Source organism: Falco cherrug, chromosome 1 (genome assembly GCF_023634085.1).
Source record: "Falco cherrug isolate bFalChe1 chromosome 1, bFalChe1.pri, whole genome shotgun sequence".
In the NCBI taxonomy this organism is placed as follows: Eukaryota; Metazoa; Chordata; class Aves; order Falconiformes; family Falconidae; genus Falco; species Falco cherrug.
The window spans coordinates 108,477,885-108,492,830 of NC_073697.1; the positions used below are offsets into that span (position 1 = coordinate 108,477,885).

At 58.4% G+C, this 14,946-nt stretch overlaps 1 protein-coding gene across 1 annotated transcript; it reads left to right on the top strand.

The window, feature by feature from the left end:
* Positions 1–5: 5 nt before the first annotated feature.
* On the top strand, positions 6–9,514 carry CRYBA1 (crystallin beta A1). Its single transcript, XM_055700923.1, is given in 9 exon segments — positions 6–259; positions 4,551–4,727; positions 4,729–4,741; positions 5,492–5,556; positions 6,130–6,249; positions 6,501–6,619; positions 8,201–8,342; positions 8,898–9,040; positions 9,186–9,514. Coding segments are annotated over 8 exon segments (768 nt in total). The 5' UTR covers positions 6–259; positions 4,551–4,709; the 3' UTR covers positions 9,334–9,514.
* Positions 9,515–14,946: the final 5,432 nt, after the last annotated feature.

The window sequence follows — 14,946 nt, forward strand, 5'->3', positions numbered from 1 at the left end:
CTCGGCTCGGCTCGGCTCGGCACGGCACGGCACGGCTCGGCTCGGCTCGGCACGGCTCGGCTCGGCTCGGCTCGGCTCGGCACGGCTCGGCTCGGCACGGCACGGCACGGCTCGGCTCGGCTCGGCACGGCACGGCACGGCACGGCTCGGCTCGGCACGGCACGGCACGGCACGGCTCGGCTCGGCACAGCAAGGCATGGCTCAGTAGGGCACGGTTCGGTTCGGCACAGCCTGGAACGGAACAGAACGGCACGGCACGGTACGGCCCTGTACGGCGGTGTCCTGCCCACCCAGGAACACTCAGGCGCTGCGATGAGCACCCCCTGTGCACAGCAGGCACACGCACCCGCCCGCTGCCACCCCCCCGCCCCAGGGTGCCCCCCGGCGATGCACGGCTGTGGCACCCCCCCCCCCCGCGCCCTGCAGCGCACCTCCCTGCTCAGAAACCCCGCAGCACACGTGCACACCTGCTTTTGCACAGCTGCACACACACGTAGCATGCTCACACCCCCAGTGCATGCACAGCAATGTGCAGTCCCTCCGGCACACCCCTGCAATGCATGCACGCTGGTCCTTGCCATGCAATGCCACACACTTGCTGGAAAACATGCATGTCGTGTGCTCACACCAGTGCACGCACACCCCCATGCATTGCACCAGTGCGCACACACACACACTGCTGGGGTTCCCCTTGTAGGGGATCAGGCACAGGGAGGGGCTGCCAGAGCAAGGTGGCCAGTCCCCGCTGGCCATGCTGAGCCTGGGGAATACAAAGCAGGACATGGCAGAGCCACCTGCAGAGCCATTTTGCTGCCGACAGTTGTCCCCATACCGCCTGTCCCCAGGGAGGGCTGCAAGCCTGCAGGAACCAGACTGCTCAGGATGGTGCCTGGCTGCCTTGGCTGGGAGATGGCACGTGATGAATGATGAGCATCCTTCAGTGCGCCCAGCAGCGAGCACCACAGAGCCTATGTTACACCCCTTCCACTCGTGTCCAGCTTCGGGATGTCGCATCAGGGTCCATCAGATCAGCTAAAGCCCTATGGGCCACCCCTGGCCACCAACAGCAGGAGGCCGGTGGCAACTGCCCTGGGGACGGATGGTTTCAGGACAAGCCCTGCAGTCTGTGCTGGGCCAGCTGCCCTTGCTATCAGACGTGGGAGCAGCTGGGCCACCCCTGGGCCCTTCGTGGGACGTGGATGGCCCAGCAGCCCTGGGGAAGCTGGAGCAGGGCTTGGGGAAGCTGGACCCCAGAGACGGGCATCCACGAGCTCATTCCAATAGCACTTCTCAGGGAGTGCTTAGCCTCTGCTGGAAAGCTCAGGATGGAGAGAGGGACTTGTGGGGACAGGGGTCTGCCCCCAGCACTGCCCCTGCCACCTCTCACTCCTGCGCTGCCCTGGGGCACCCCAGAGTGCTCACTCCAAATCCCTGCAGCTGTCTGTCGGGGGCTGAGTGGGTGCGCCTGGCTCTTCTGCAATGGAGCTGTGAGCGTGGCAGGGCGAGGGGGACTCTGGTCCTCCCTGCGGCTGCAGCCTCGCCACCTTGCCTTGCAGCGCAGCAGTGCTGGGTTGCACACCAGCCGGAGGCTGAGCCTTGCCATGCATGGGGGAAAGGTCCCCTCTGTCCAGCCCTCAGCACAGAGCAGCTCGGCACCGGCAAGCACCACCCCCATGAGCACTGGGAGCCCCACCAGCTTCACCCCCACTCTTGGGACACCCGTGCCTGGGGGTCGCAAGCCCTGTTCCCTCACAGCGGTAAGGCTGGGTGTGATTTTCAGCCATAGCACATACCCAGGGCACAGCCCTGATGTAGCAGCAGAGCAGCACGGGTGTGCAAGAGCATGGCAAGAGCAAGCTGGCAGCTGTGCAAGGGGCCCTGCACTTGGCCCTGGGCCGAGGGACGCAGCAGTAGAGGAGATGCAGCCCCTGCAGCAGCAGAGGACGGCGGCAGTGAGCACAGCCACCTGCTTTTGTCATGCTTTCCTTTGTCCCAGGCACGTGGTGCCAAGCACAGGGAGCCGCAGCCATCTGGAGAGCAGGGACGGGGATGGGTGAACTGGAGGGGAGGCAGAGCCCTGGCCTGGCTGCCAGGTGGGTTTCCCAGCTGTGGTGGCAAAGGGACACGTCGTGCAACTGTACCTCTGCCCTGCCTCTCCGGCACAGGCGGATGAACAGCTGGTTACAGCCTGCGGCAGCTCCTGCTTCCTTATCGCGCTGGGCAGGCAGTGGCAGGGCTGATGCCGGTTGGAACCACCAAGCCGTGGGACACCACAAGGTTCCTGGTGTCTCACACAGCCCTGCCATGAGCAGCCACCCAGCGGGGCCAGCCTCCTGCTACCTCCCAGGGCTAACCACCTCTGTGCGTCCCAGCAAGGCGGGCAGGTGCCTGTGCCCACAAGATCCCATCCGCCCTCTCCAGCCTCCTCTCCTAGGGCTGGGCTGCCCTGAGCAGCTCTCCCCTGGCACGGTGTTTCACAGGCACCAGCAAACCCCACATTCACGGAAAAGTTTCCCTGTCACCCTGAGCTTTCCAGGGAAAAAAGCTCCGGTGCCAGCAGCATTTTGGGGTGCCCCTGGCAGATGCAGATGGCTGGCTAGAGCAGCAAGGGCCCTGAGCTGGGCTGGAAGGGGAAGCATCTGTTTCACAGCACCACAGGGTTTCCTAAGTAGGTCACTGCTTTTTTATAGTCTCTGGGATCTAGAAAAACCAGTTGTTCCGGACAACCCATGGACCCGCCAGCATCGTCACAGCAGTGGCTCCCCAGGCGCTTGCCCCCGGCCCCCCCAGGTCCCTGCCGGGGGGTGTGTGGGCTCCTGCCCTGCCAGCAGTGCTCGGTGTGAGCTGGGAGAGAAGGTGAGGAGCCCACGGCAGCCCAGGCCCTACCCTGGGGTCCTGCTCTCTGCCCAGGGTGACCTGTCCCTGGTCATGCCTGACACGGAGGGGCTTTGCCCCCACCCTGCTCCTGCCTGGGGTGGCTGCCAGCTCCGGGCTTTGCCCTGGGGTGGTTTTCAGGCAGAGCCAGCGTTTTCCCTTGGCAGGGGGAGCCGGGTGGCGGCGTGGGGTGCAGGAGGTGCGCGGCGCCGTCCAGCCCCCGCACACGCTGCACACCCGCATGCGCCGGCCGCGGCCCGGGCTGCTCGGGGTGAGCTCTCCCTCTAGTGGCACCGGGCTCCTGGCAAAGCCTCCGCGGAGCCATGGCCGGGGCATGCCCGAGGGGCTGCAGGGAGCGGGGCCGAGCTGCAGCCTGGCCTCCCCCTTGCAGCCAGGGGTGACGGGGCAGGGTGCGCAGCGGGGGTGCCCTGAGCATTTACGGAGTGTTCCCACCGCCAGCCCCACATTTGGGGAGCCCCGCGGAGGGCAGGTGGCCCTGTTGCTCCCCTTCCCTGACCCAACATTTGCTGGGATGTGGCAGTACGGACCACCCCAGGAGCTGGTGTCCAGCCTTTGGGGTGCAGCCTCACAGCTCTGCTTCCCAGTGACACCCCCCTCCCAGCTTTGCCATCCCCATTCCCGCAGAGCACCCAGGCTCCAGCGCAGCACCCACAGCCCCCCACCCCCTGGCTTCCCCCCGCCCTGGTGCAGCCGTGGCCACAGGAGGGGTCCCCCAGGACCCCGCTGGGCCCCCTCGGGCTGGGCTGGGAGGGTGCCATCGCTGCAGCACAGCCCCGCCAAGGTCCCCTGGGCTGGGCGCCAGGCCGTGCCGCAGGCAGCGCTGACGGGGCGCTTTGTTTTGTGCCGGCTGCCCAGCAGGGAGACAAAAGGGGCAGTCAGACGCGGGCGGTGCATTGTGCCGGCAGCCATGCGCTGAGGCAGCAGCCCGCGCCGCCACGCTCGCCTCGTGACCCCCAAGGGCCCAGGCCTGCGCCCGCCATGACACCCTGAGGCCTATGGTGCCCGCCCCACCAGGGCTCCGAGGGAGCCCTGGTGGGTATGGGGGAGCTGGGCCTGGTTGCCATAGTTACCGTGAGGCCTGAGGCCTAGGGGTGCCTCGTTGCCATGGTTACCGCAGGCCTGAGGCCTCGCAGGCCCATGGCGGCTCCACCGCTGGGCATGGGCCCAGGGCGGTGGCCATGCTGTGTCGGGCTGGGGGGCGAGCACCGGGGCTCAGGGTGGCCTCGGGGCCATGGCTGCTGGGCCAGCGAAAGGGAGGCCCCACACCGGCTCCCTCCAAGTGGGGAGGAGCAGCCTCGCAGCTCCCCTTGCCTGCCACGGGGCCATGGTTGGAGGAGGGTATCCGCACCCACATGGAGGCAGGGACCCACCGTGGCCGGCAGAGCAAGGCAATGGTGGCGCCCAGTAGACACACAGCCGAGCCCACCACCCACGGGGTCTCACCGGGGGGTCGCTGCGCCATCCCCACCATGCCAGCCCACACCAAGGCCGGGCCAGCCCCCGCACTCGCCCCGTGACGGCGCGGTGCATTGCCCCTGGAAAATGCCAGAGCAGTCAAACCGTTGAGTCATTTGTGCCCAAGATTATCTGTGCAAACAGCCGCCCCGATTATTTTTTTTTTTTATTATCAAATTTTTTTTTTCTTTTTCCCTAAGAATGTGGCTCAGACCATGGGGATGAGCAGCTGAAATCTCCGGGGATCAGCGGGACAATGCCAGAGCAAGCATTGTGCTGACGGCTCTGCAAACGCTGGCACCGGCTCCCGGCCAGCAGCACCCTATAAAAGCTGAGCCGCTGAAGTAGGCAAACATTACATGGGCGAAGCAGCAGTAACCGCCTGAGCTAGGTGAGTCCTGGGACCGATCGCACCTCTCCCACCTCGCCCCCTACTCACTCCTGCTGCCTCCGGCTGGCCGGGCAGACATCCTTCCTCCTGCCTGGTGGCAAAAGACACCCAGAGGGATCGTTGCCATTTCCCATGGCAAAAGACAGGCTCACACGTCCCTGCTGGCAGCTGGGGTGGCTGAGAGCCCCTCTTACCGCCGGGCAGCCCACCCCTGGCACCCACCTGGCCCTGGGCCCCAGCACGGCATGCTGGCTGGCATCTCCCACCATTAGCTGGAGGCACAGCTGGGGTGCCAGGGCACGGAGAGAGGAGCAGGCGGGTCTCTTGGACACTGCCAGGCACATGGCAGCTGGTGCTCCCTGCCGCAGCTTCCCGCTATGGCTCTCAGCAGTCTTTTTCCTAGCAATGGCCTGGCCTCGGGGAATGAGAAAGAGGAGCCAGGCACCATCCCCGGCAGGCATGCAGGCTCCATGCCATGGCCGGGAGGAGGGAAGGGGTACTGGGGCGGCGAGAAGGGAGCACCCTGCTTTGGATGTGTCCCAGAGCCCCCTGCCATGCCCTCCACCCCATCCTGCAGCTAGCAAGAGGGTCTTGCTGTGACTGGTGTGGCTCATCCCCAGCAGCAGGGCAACTGCCTTTCAACAGGCACCACGGGCAGTGGGCACAGAGCTGTCCCCTGGCTCCATGAGCAGGCAGCAGGGATGCACAGGGGTGTGCTCTGGCGCAAACGGCTTTTTCTTCCTTCTCCAGACACCGTACCAGCAGCAAAGATGGCTCAGACAAACCCTCTGCCTGTCCCCATGGGCCCATGGAAGGTATGTCCTCACACCCCTCATATCTCGCCTTTCCCTGTGTGCAGGTGGGGGACAGGGAGAGGGGCAAAGCCAGTTCTCCGGGACCAGGAAAGCTGCACAGCGAGCTGTGAGGCAGGGGGAAGCACAGGAAGCCAGGCTCCCCTGTCCTCTGCCCATGGGAACTTGCCTCCCGCCTCCTCAAACACCTCCTAGGTGTTTTCATAAGTCCCTTTGCAGCACCCTGGCCAGCCATGCCCTGCTCTTACCAGTCGTCCCGTGCCAGGCAGTTACAGCAGTCCCCGAAAGCCACACGCTGTTATTCGCCCTCCCCTGTCAGTGCAGGCAGGCAGGGCTGGCAGGGGCCAGCCAGGCACGAGGGCTGCAAAGGGGTCGGTGGGCACCGCAGAGCCAGGAGGTGAGCAGCCCTGAGGGGTCTGGCAATAGCTCCGGGGACACAGCCCGAGGAGGGAGCTGAGAGGGAGAGAAGCAGCGTGTGCGCAAGCAGGGCGCACCCCGCCGAAGAGGAGAGCATCAGCCGCAGCCCCCCGGGGAGTTCCCTGTTGCCCTTTCCCCCGTTAATCCTCTTTGCCCTAGAGCGTTCGGAGCAGAGGCCGGGAGAACCGCCAGCCACAGCCCTGCCACCCACCCGTCCCAGAACAGCTCCGCTCCTCTCTCCAGACAGCACCGCTACCCCGGGAACTGATCTCCACAGGGGTGAGCAGGAGAGCGGAGCGGGGGCCGGCATGCGGCTCCCCCGACACCAAGGCAGGGCGCCGTGGGGCCAGCAGTGCAGGGACACACAGAGGTGTGCGGGGCCGTGCCCCAGCCCAGAGGGGTGCCCAGTGCAGCCTCTGCCGGCTCTTCCCCGGACGGACGGAGCGCAACCCTCCGTCTCAAAGAGGCGCTGAATCGCTTGGTGCCACTGCTGGGCAGTTCCCAACTTGGCAGCTCGCTCTCCGTTCCAGATCACCGTCTATGACCAAGAAAACTTCCAGGGCAAGAGGATGGAATTCACTTCAGCCTGTCCAAACATCATGGAGTGCGGCTTCGACAACATCCGCTCCCTGAAGGTGGAGTGTGGAGCGTGAGTACCCGGCTGCCAGTGGTGGGGATGCTTTCCCAGGTGGGCTGGCATGGCGAGGGGTGCCTAAGCGTGGAGCAGGGCTGTTTGTCCTCACTCCGCCCAAGCACTGCAGCCAGGGGAAGCCAGGCGTGGGGGATGCCACCCTGCCAGGGTAGAGCAGCCAGCCTTGGGCAGCACTGACACAGACAGAGGGCCAGAGGACAGTGGCAACACCTCTAGCATCATCCAAAACTGCCTCCCATAGTCTTGGAGCAGCCAGGTTTGGAGCTCGCTGGTGCCCCTCAGGGATGGTGACCAAGGATGCAATGAAGATCAGTGCTCATTGAGCAGCTCTTGAGCTCAGCTTGGTCCCCATCCCGCCCTGTAACCCCACGAAGCACCGTGCCTAGAGAACCACCTTTCTTACCCTGAGCCCAGCGCTGCACTGTGCAGCTCCCCAGGGCCAGAGTGCAGCCTTCCACAGCCTGCGCTGGGCTGCCCGCTCGCTGGCAGGGGTAGGGAGCAGAGCCGGGCTTCTCCGCGTGCACGGGAATCTTCCCTGGCACAGGCAAGACCTCTCCCGAGCTACTCCGAGACACTGTGTGTAAGGAGCGGTCCCTGTGGCAAGCATCCTGCTGGGGCGGGGGAAGCAGACAAGATAGATTTGCGCTGCTATATTTAGGGTTTGTAATGCTAATGGGATTATAGCGGCATGCGTGCTCGCGCCGTAATCAGCTCACTGCTCCAGTTGACATGTTCCTAATCAGGCTGTTCACCTTGCACGGGGGCAGGCTGGCTGCGGGACGTGGGGCTGGGGCTCAGTTTGAGTCAGTGGCAACAGGCCCTTGACCCCCCCCCCCCGGCTCGGCGTGCCCCTCAGCACCCTGCGTGCACCCTAAGCAGGGGGTCCGTGGGCTGCACAGCCTGTGCCATCTGCCTTCCAGCCCCCAGCCCAGCCTCTGCCTCCCCGCTCGGCTGCGGCTGCCCCTGTCCCTGCTCTCTGTACGGGGACATGCCCAGGAGAGGTCCCCACCCTGGGGACAGGCAGGGTGGAGGCATCCCACTCACGTCTCCTTTGTTTTCAGCAAAAGGGGGATGCAGAAAGGGGAAAGGTGGCGGGTCCCTGCCCTGCCCAGAGCCAGATGTGTTCTGCCTGGTTTGGGCACAGGAACTCAGGTCTTTCCAGCTGTGCCAGGTTGTAGTTGGGAAGCAAGCAAGAAATAAGGCCTTTGGGAGAGAAGGGCAGCTGGGATGTTCCGTGGCACCCTAACACAATGCCGATCAGTGTAAATAACCACAGAGCGGTTAGGGGAAAGCGAGCCACCCTCGCAGGCTGGGCCCCTGGCGGGAGGGACCCCATCACCTGCTGCAGCTGGGGATGCCAGTGCTGCCGTGCGGGCTGCCTTCCAGGCACCAGATGCGGTTCCACGCTCCCCAGGTTCCCTGCCCACATCCAGCACTGCTTCCTTTCCTCCCGAGCTGTGGGCAGAGGCCAGACCCGACCTCCTCCTCACACCTACACCCGTGCCCCGGTGCCAGCCCCGAGCAGGGGGCCCGGAGCTGCCACAGGAAGCCCTGGCAGCCCTTGCTCTGTTTTTGCAGCTGGGTCGGTTACGAACACACCGGCTTCTGCGGGCAGCAGTTCATCCTGGAGAGGGGAGAGTACCCACGCTGGGACGCCTGGAGCGGCAGCAATGCCTACCACATCGAGCGCCTGATGTCCTTCCGCCCCGTCTGCTCCGCTGTGAGTGGCCTGGCTCCCACCGAGCCGTCACGTCTCTGATCCCATTAAAATGTCCCAGGCAACAGCACCAGGCCAAGGGAGTGAGGTTAGGGAGGACAAACAGTCTGCCAAGGGCTCTGCGGGTGGCAGAGGCTCCTTGGGGTGGGCTCAGCTCTGCCCCCCACCCCCCCCCTCCAGCAGGATTTGGTCTTTCTGCCCTGTTTTCTGGAACTTTTAAGGGAACTTCTAGGCCAGCTGTACGTGACCAGAGCTGGGGGGCAGCCAGCCTGAGATGGTAGCTGTGGCATAGTGTCACTGACACCTCCCAAGCCAACCCCTGCCTCATCTTGGCCCAGCAGCACCCTGTTGAGCACCTCCACCAGTCTGGGCTTTGGGAAAACCAGCCCCCTCTGAAGTAAATATAAAGCCCAGGGTGTGAACGCCTCCCTCTCCAGGAAACCCTCTGAGCAATGCCATAGGGAGGGATGGTCATTGCCCACCCACCATCCCCATCCATGCCAGGGAGGGAGTGCTGCCTCCCCCTCACCCCCTGCTCTTCCCCCCCCCCCCCCTCAGAATCACAAGGAATCCAAGATCACTGTCTTTGAGAAAGACAACTTCATCGGCCGCCAGTGGGAGATTGGCGATGACTACCCCTCGCTGCAGGCCATGGGCTGGGCCAACAACGAAGTGGGCTCCATGAAGATCCAGTGCGGCGCGTAAGTGATGGGCAAAGGACCATGAGCAGCAGGGACAAACCGCTGCCATCGCTGTGCCACCACAGCCAGAGGGGGGACATCCCGTAACCCCCGTGCTTACCTCTTGTGCCCCTTACTGGCCACCTGACCATTCCTTTTCTTCCAGCTGGGTTTGCTACCAATACCCTGGGTACCGTGGCTACCAGTATGTCCTGGAGTCCGACCACCACGGAGGAGACTACAAGCACTGGAGAGAGTGGGGTTCGCATGCCCAGACCTCCCAGATCCAATCCATCAGGCGTGTCCAGCAGTAGCTCTCCACTTTCCAGTACACCTGTGCAAGGTTTCTAAAGCTCACCGGCTCCCTTTTGGTGCTAATACTCCCCTCCTGAAATAACCACCCCTTCTTGTACTGCAACTGCTTAGGGAACAACACTCCCAAATGGTACCAACTGCCACAATTGCCAATAAATGTGACTGAAAGAAAAAGATAAACGAGTCTGGTGGGTGTTTGCTGTTGTGTGTTTGGGACTAAGGTCACACATCCCCATACCAGTAGTGGGGACCAGAGTCTTCCCAGCCTGTTTTAAGCGGGACTGAAGCCCAGTGGGGCTCATGCTAAGGCAAGTTCATCCCCTGATTGTTGCACACACAAACCCAGCAGCCAAAGCCCCGCTTGCTGCAGCTCCGCAGCTGCGTGGCTTCCTCCCCTCCTTGCCCTCCTTAGTAAAGGACACCGCACTCCGGACCCCCTGTCCCCCTGAGCCGCGCTGGCACTGGGTACCCATGTCCACACAGCCACTCGTGTCCACACAGCCACCCGTGCCGTGCTGCTCGTGGGCTCTGTGGCCAGCGCTGCCAGGCTGAAGGGGCTGACAGTTGAGTCATCAGCCATACAGCATCCCCGGGGCCAAGGGATGCTCCCTGTGAGCGCAAAAAAGAAAGTCACACTGACACCCACAAACTTTAAAATTTTTATTCAACAATTTACATCACTTATTGTCTGTCTTAACGTATTCGATCTACACAAATTTTTTTTTCCTGATAAAATAATAAAATTTGGATAAATTTTGAAGACCTGTTGGTGCAGAATAAACAAAATTTCAGGTAACTTTTTTTTTTTTTAAAACATTTAGTGTGAAGTATGACATCATTGGTAAAGATACATCATGCCATTACAGCTCATGGACATTACCTATCCTTACAGTCCGTGACATCACCCATACCAGCGCAAGGGGCTGTGCCAGACACAGCTACAGCAGGTATTACACTAACTCTTCTAGCCACCCTCTCACGACTGGGAAAACGCCTACACTTTTCCAGCTGGGCACACAGAGTGCATTAACCTAATCGGAAATACCGGGAAAGGGAGAAGGAAACAAAGACTACCTTTACCGATTCGTGTGGTCACACACTACAACATCGACACAAAGAGGGGCTGCCCCTCTCCGCAGGTCAGAGGTAATTCAGCTCCTGAGCAGGTAGAGCACAACCCCTCACGGCGATTTTAATACACACCAGGAAACCGAACGAAATGAGAACTTATCGACGGCGGAGGCGGGGGGTGGCAGGAGAGGAGAGGGCCCTGGCGGGACCTCTCCCACCCCAGCCCGCAGTCGAAGCGCGCGGTTGTGTTTCGCACCGCCCTTAACACTGAAATAGTCAGGGGAGGGGGAGAGAGGGGCATCCGTCCCCCCAGTAAACAAGTTGAGGACCTTCAGGGGCTCGCACGCCGCTGAAGGTGTGTAAGTACACGTGTGATGGTAGATAGAAAAGCAGCCCTGTTCTGTATGAAAAAAAGCTGTCAAGTTAGTACAAATTTCTGCCACGGCGAAGGGAACACGAGGAGAAAGCTGTCAGCGTCCTTCTCCCGACACAAAACCCTGACTCTCCTGCACAAAGGCTCTGGGCTAAGCAACGAGTTTCCAAAGGTGGTACCTGCAATCCAACGCACCAACTCATGAAAACAAAACCGAAATAAAGCTCTCGCCCCAGAGACCAGAGGGAGCCCACCCTTCGCTCCAGCGGGCCATGGACCACAGCACCCGCAGCGGGGACGGCGAGGAAGCCTGTCCCTCCCGCCTCACAGTGGGAATACACAACAGTAGGGTTCCTCTTCAGGTAATTTTGTCATTAGAAGCCTCAAGTTTGCCCACGCCACCAGCCTGCGTCGCAGCAGACTGATCTCCATCCCCTCCTCAAAGCTGCTTCATGTGGGGCCAAGCCACGCGCTCCCTGTCCTCATCACCGCCCGCACACCCGGCAGGATGCTGGCGGGTACCACCGCCACGCTCTCGACCAGAGAATAAAAGGGCACTCGTTCATCCGACGGTACGAAGTGTAGCTGAAACACAAGCCAGCACACCTCGCTCCCTCCAATTCAATTACTAAAGTAGGCTCTTTAAAATAAAAAAATAATATATATATTTATATAGCTATACAGAGAGATACAGAGAAAGCAAAGGAGAGAGAGGCTACTAAAAAAATCAAGAAGCGCCAGTTTTCTGCTACAGCTGTCAGCAAAGAACTGTCACCTTACATCATACCCTCCGAGATGGTGAAGATAATGCAGGCAATGACAGCACAGGAATGCAAAAGAGGGCAGATAAGTCACTTCTGGTAATGAGACACAAATTAAACTTTCAAAACATGTGCATAGCTTTATTCATCTGCTTCAAACTAACCTTTTCACGGAGCTTCAGCGAAACCCGAGTGTGCAAAATGCATTTCTAGAAAATAATGCAAGCAAGCTTTCACATTTACAGTGGCAGAAGTACAGAAAGACTCGGACAGAAATCGCACATTGGGGTGAGTGAGTCGGGAGAGAGATGAAGAAACAAGAATTGCACAGCTTCGTATTCTGAGTCACTGACTGCAAACATAAGCATTTCTATTTTGTTAACTTGAAGCAAGGCGTGTTTACTTGTCCTTTACAAAAAAAAAACCCAACAAACCCAACAAAAACCTGAAAACCCCCACAGTAACAAGAACCACAACCTGGAAGGGAATGAATGCCCTGGGTGACGGGATCCCCGGTGCCACAGAGAGCCCCAGCTCCAGAGCAAAGCCGGTTCCAGACCTTCACGTGTTTTGGCTTTGCAGACAAAGCACGGCAACGTTTATTTTTGTCTGCAGGAGAACAGCAAAGCAGCTTCTCTTTCTCTCCCCTCCAAAGTCACAGCAAATGGCTCGTGTTAGGACGGGGAAGGTGCCACCCCACGGGACATCATCCCCAAACTGTAAGCCAGCCACTATAGGCAGGCTCAAGCCCAAGTCTCCTTTTGATCCGATGGGTCACCGGGACAGTCCCGAACCCTCGACTGTAGATGGGGCACGGTCATCGTGCTGCCAGCCGGGAGCCTGGCCAGCCCACAGCGCGTCCCAGCAGCTCACGCAGCACCACAAACTCTCCTCGGCAAGACTAAGCACACACGCAAGGCACATTTAGTCAGATGTACACACACACACACGTGTGTGTAAAAGAGCAAACGCTGGCCAAAAAGAAATGGATGCTGAATAAACTCATTAAACAGGCAGAGAGTTCTGGCCTATGGTATTTACATACGATTTTCCAGGCAGATGTAATTCCCAAGCGTTTTTCCTACACAGCTTTAGACCTTCCTTACTCTTCCCTCACTTTTACAGAGGTACTGTTTATTCTTCCTAAAGGATCTTCTAGAAATACCAATTCCCTTTTTTTCTCCAGTAAACCCCTCGCTGAGGGCACGCAGCCCCCTGTGCCAGCCCAGCTGTGACCCATGAAGACGAGAGGTTCTGGACCTGCCCATCCCACTGCAGCCCCTCGATGCAGCGAGGCGTCCCTCCACTACTAAGCTGTGGGCTTTCACACCCCAGCTGGCACGTTTTGGCTGGAGAGGTGGCCTGGCCTTGTTTTTTTCTTGGAAAACATCCAATTCTGGGCACTGACCACTCCCCAGCATCCCAGCGGGGGCATGGGCAGGAAGCGGGCCATGCAATCTTTAATACTGCTGGTTAACTTCACAATGAGATAAAGCATTAAAAAGGTCTTTTTGCAGAGATGAGCAATTTCCTTCCATAGACAGATTCAAACAGAAAACAAAAATATGAAAACTGGAGACGAGACAACAGCTGATTGAGATTTTTCTACCTTATGAGTTACTCAGGCATCGCACCCGACTAGCCATGGAGGAAGGAGAAGTTGAAAACCTCAGGGATTTGCACTGCCCTCACAATAGCAGCTTGAGAAAAGGAAGAAGAGAAAAAAAAATAAAAAATAAAAAATGCACAGTGTTCTCTCAAGTTAAAAGAGTTCTCCTTTGCTTGCGTTTGCATAGAAATTCCCGTAGGTCAGCACCAAAATCAGGTACAGCCCTCTCCTACACCTCGGCTCCCCCAGTTCCTACACTACTCGCAGAGTTAGTGGCTGTGTTACAGGAGGGTTCAACTATCCGCAGAGGAACTATATGGTCATGTCAAAAAAAAAAAAAAAAAAAAAAGTGCATCACACATTCTTGATTTTCAGGGTTACTTATAGCAGCAGCAGCATTAATCCAAGACAATGAACAGTTGTAGAATCGTTCTTAAATGCAGCAACACTTAATGAAATGTCTTCAGGGAAGGTCTAAGAGGGTCCTTCTCAAAAGGATAAAATGAAAATTAGACTATTCAATATAGACAAAAAGGAGATAAAACAAAAAATTAAAGACACAATCTTATTTACATTAAAAAAACATTCTTGTTAAAATCTCTTTACACCACCTAAGCAAAAAAATATAAAGCAGAAACTCCTAAAGCAGTATCCGTTTTTGGAACCCTTAGTTAGCACCTGAGGAAAGACCATATGGAAAGCAGACAGGTTGGGTTTTTTTGTTGTTTTTTTGTTGTTTTTTTTTTAGAAAACTCTAAGTTGTGTTTTTGCTAAATGTTCATATGTTCGCAGTACACAAGTTTCATACCACAGAAAGAAACGAACTGGTTTTTTTTCTTCTTTTTAAAGATACTCTACTCATTAATAAGGCTGTAGAAAAGGGATACTGCTATCTTACAAAATGGCTTTAGAGCTCTGGACGCGTTATACGAAGCTTTCTTGATTAACAGTCAAGATAAATACAGCTCAGCATCCCCCGGGGAAAGCACAGGTACGACGACTGTTGCTCCCGCCCCAGGACAGAGCGTGGCCCGACACCCCCAGCAGCGTGACTCCGAGGGTCTCGTGCCAAGGCCACCGCCGAGCTCTCCTGTACCTCCCCGGACACCCACCACCTCGGTGCCACCTCGGAGGATCTCGAGCGGGATACAAGGCAGGCAGCCTTACCCTGTGGTGTAACACGTACTGTGCAAATGTCTAAAGCTCTGCAGTCTCTGGAAGGCAGCGCAGACCAAGATCTTCTGCTCCTTCGCACCAGCCCAGGTTCTTGCTTCTCAACTGCTGGCACAAGGGCTTCTTTGCATGGAAAAAATGCTCCTGCAGTGACCAAGGCTAGAATTACTCCATCTTCTTCGGCTACTCTACCACGCTAGTGGCTCCTCCAGCCCCAGCCCTCCTCCTGCCTTACGCACCGGTGTGAAAATGTGTAGCAGCTTTAAATGAGGTGTAGCCTTGTTCTCTCCCCTCCCAACCTCGACCATCTCCCCTGTAAACAGCCTCTGTAAGAAAAACAAATCACTATGGACGTACATACAGAAAAATCTTCTAGGGACGAGACTCCTGAAAACTTCGGACACCATAGCAATTTACTGAAAATGCTGAACAAAGAGCAAAAACTGAACGCACAGAAAAACTACCAGCAGTTCCAAAACACTGTGAATGCCATCGCTCCCAGATGTCCCTGAGGTCACCCACCGGCCACTTCTGGAAAGGATGCTATCGTGCTACGGCAACACTGTTGAAGAGCACTAATTACACACGCAACTGAGAGGACAACTTCCACCTCTTTTTTTTCCAT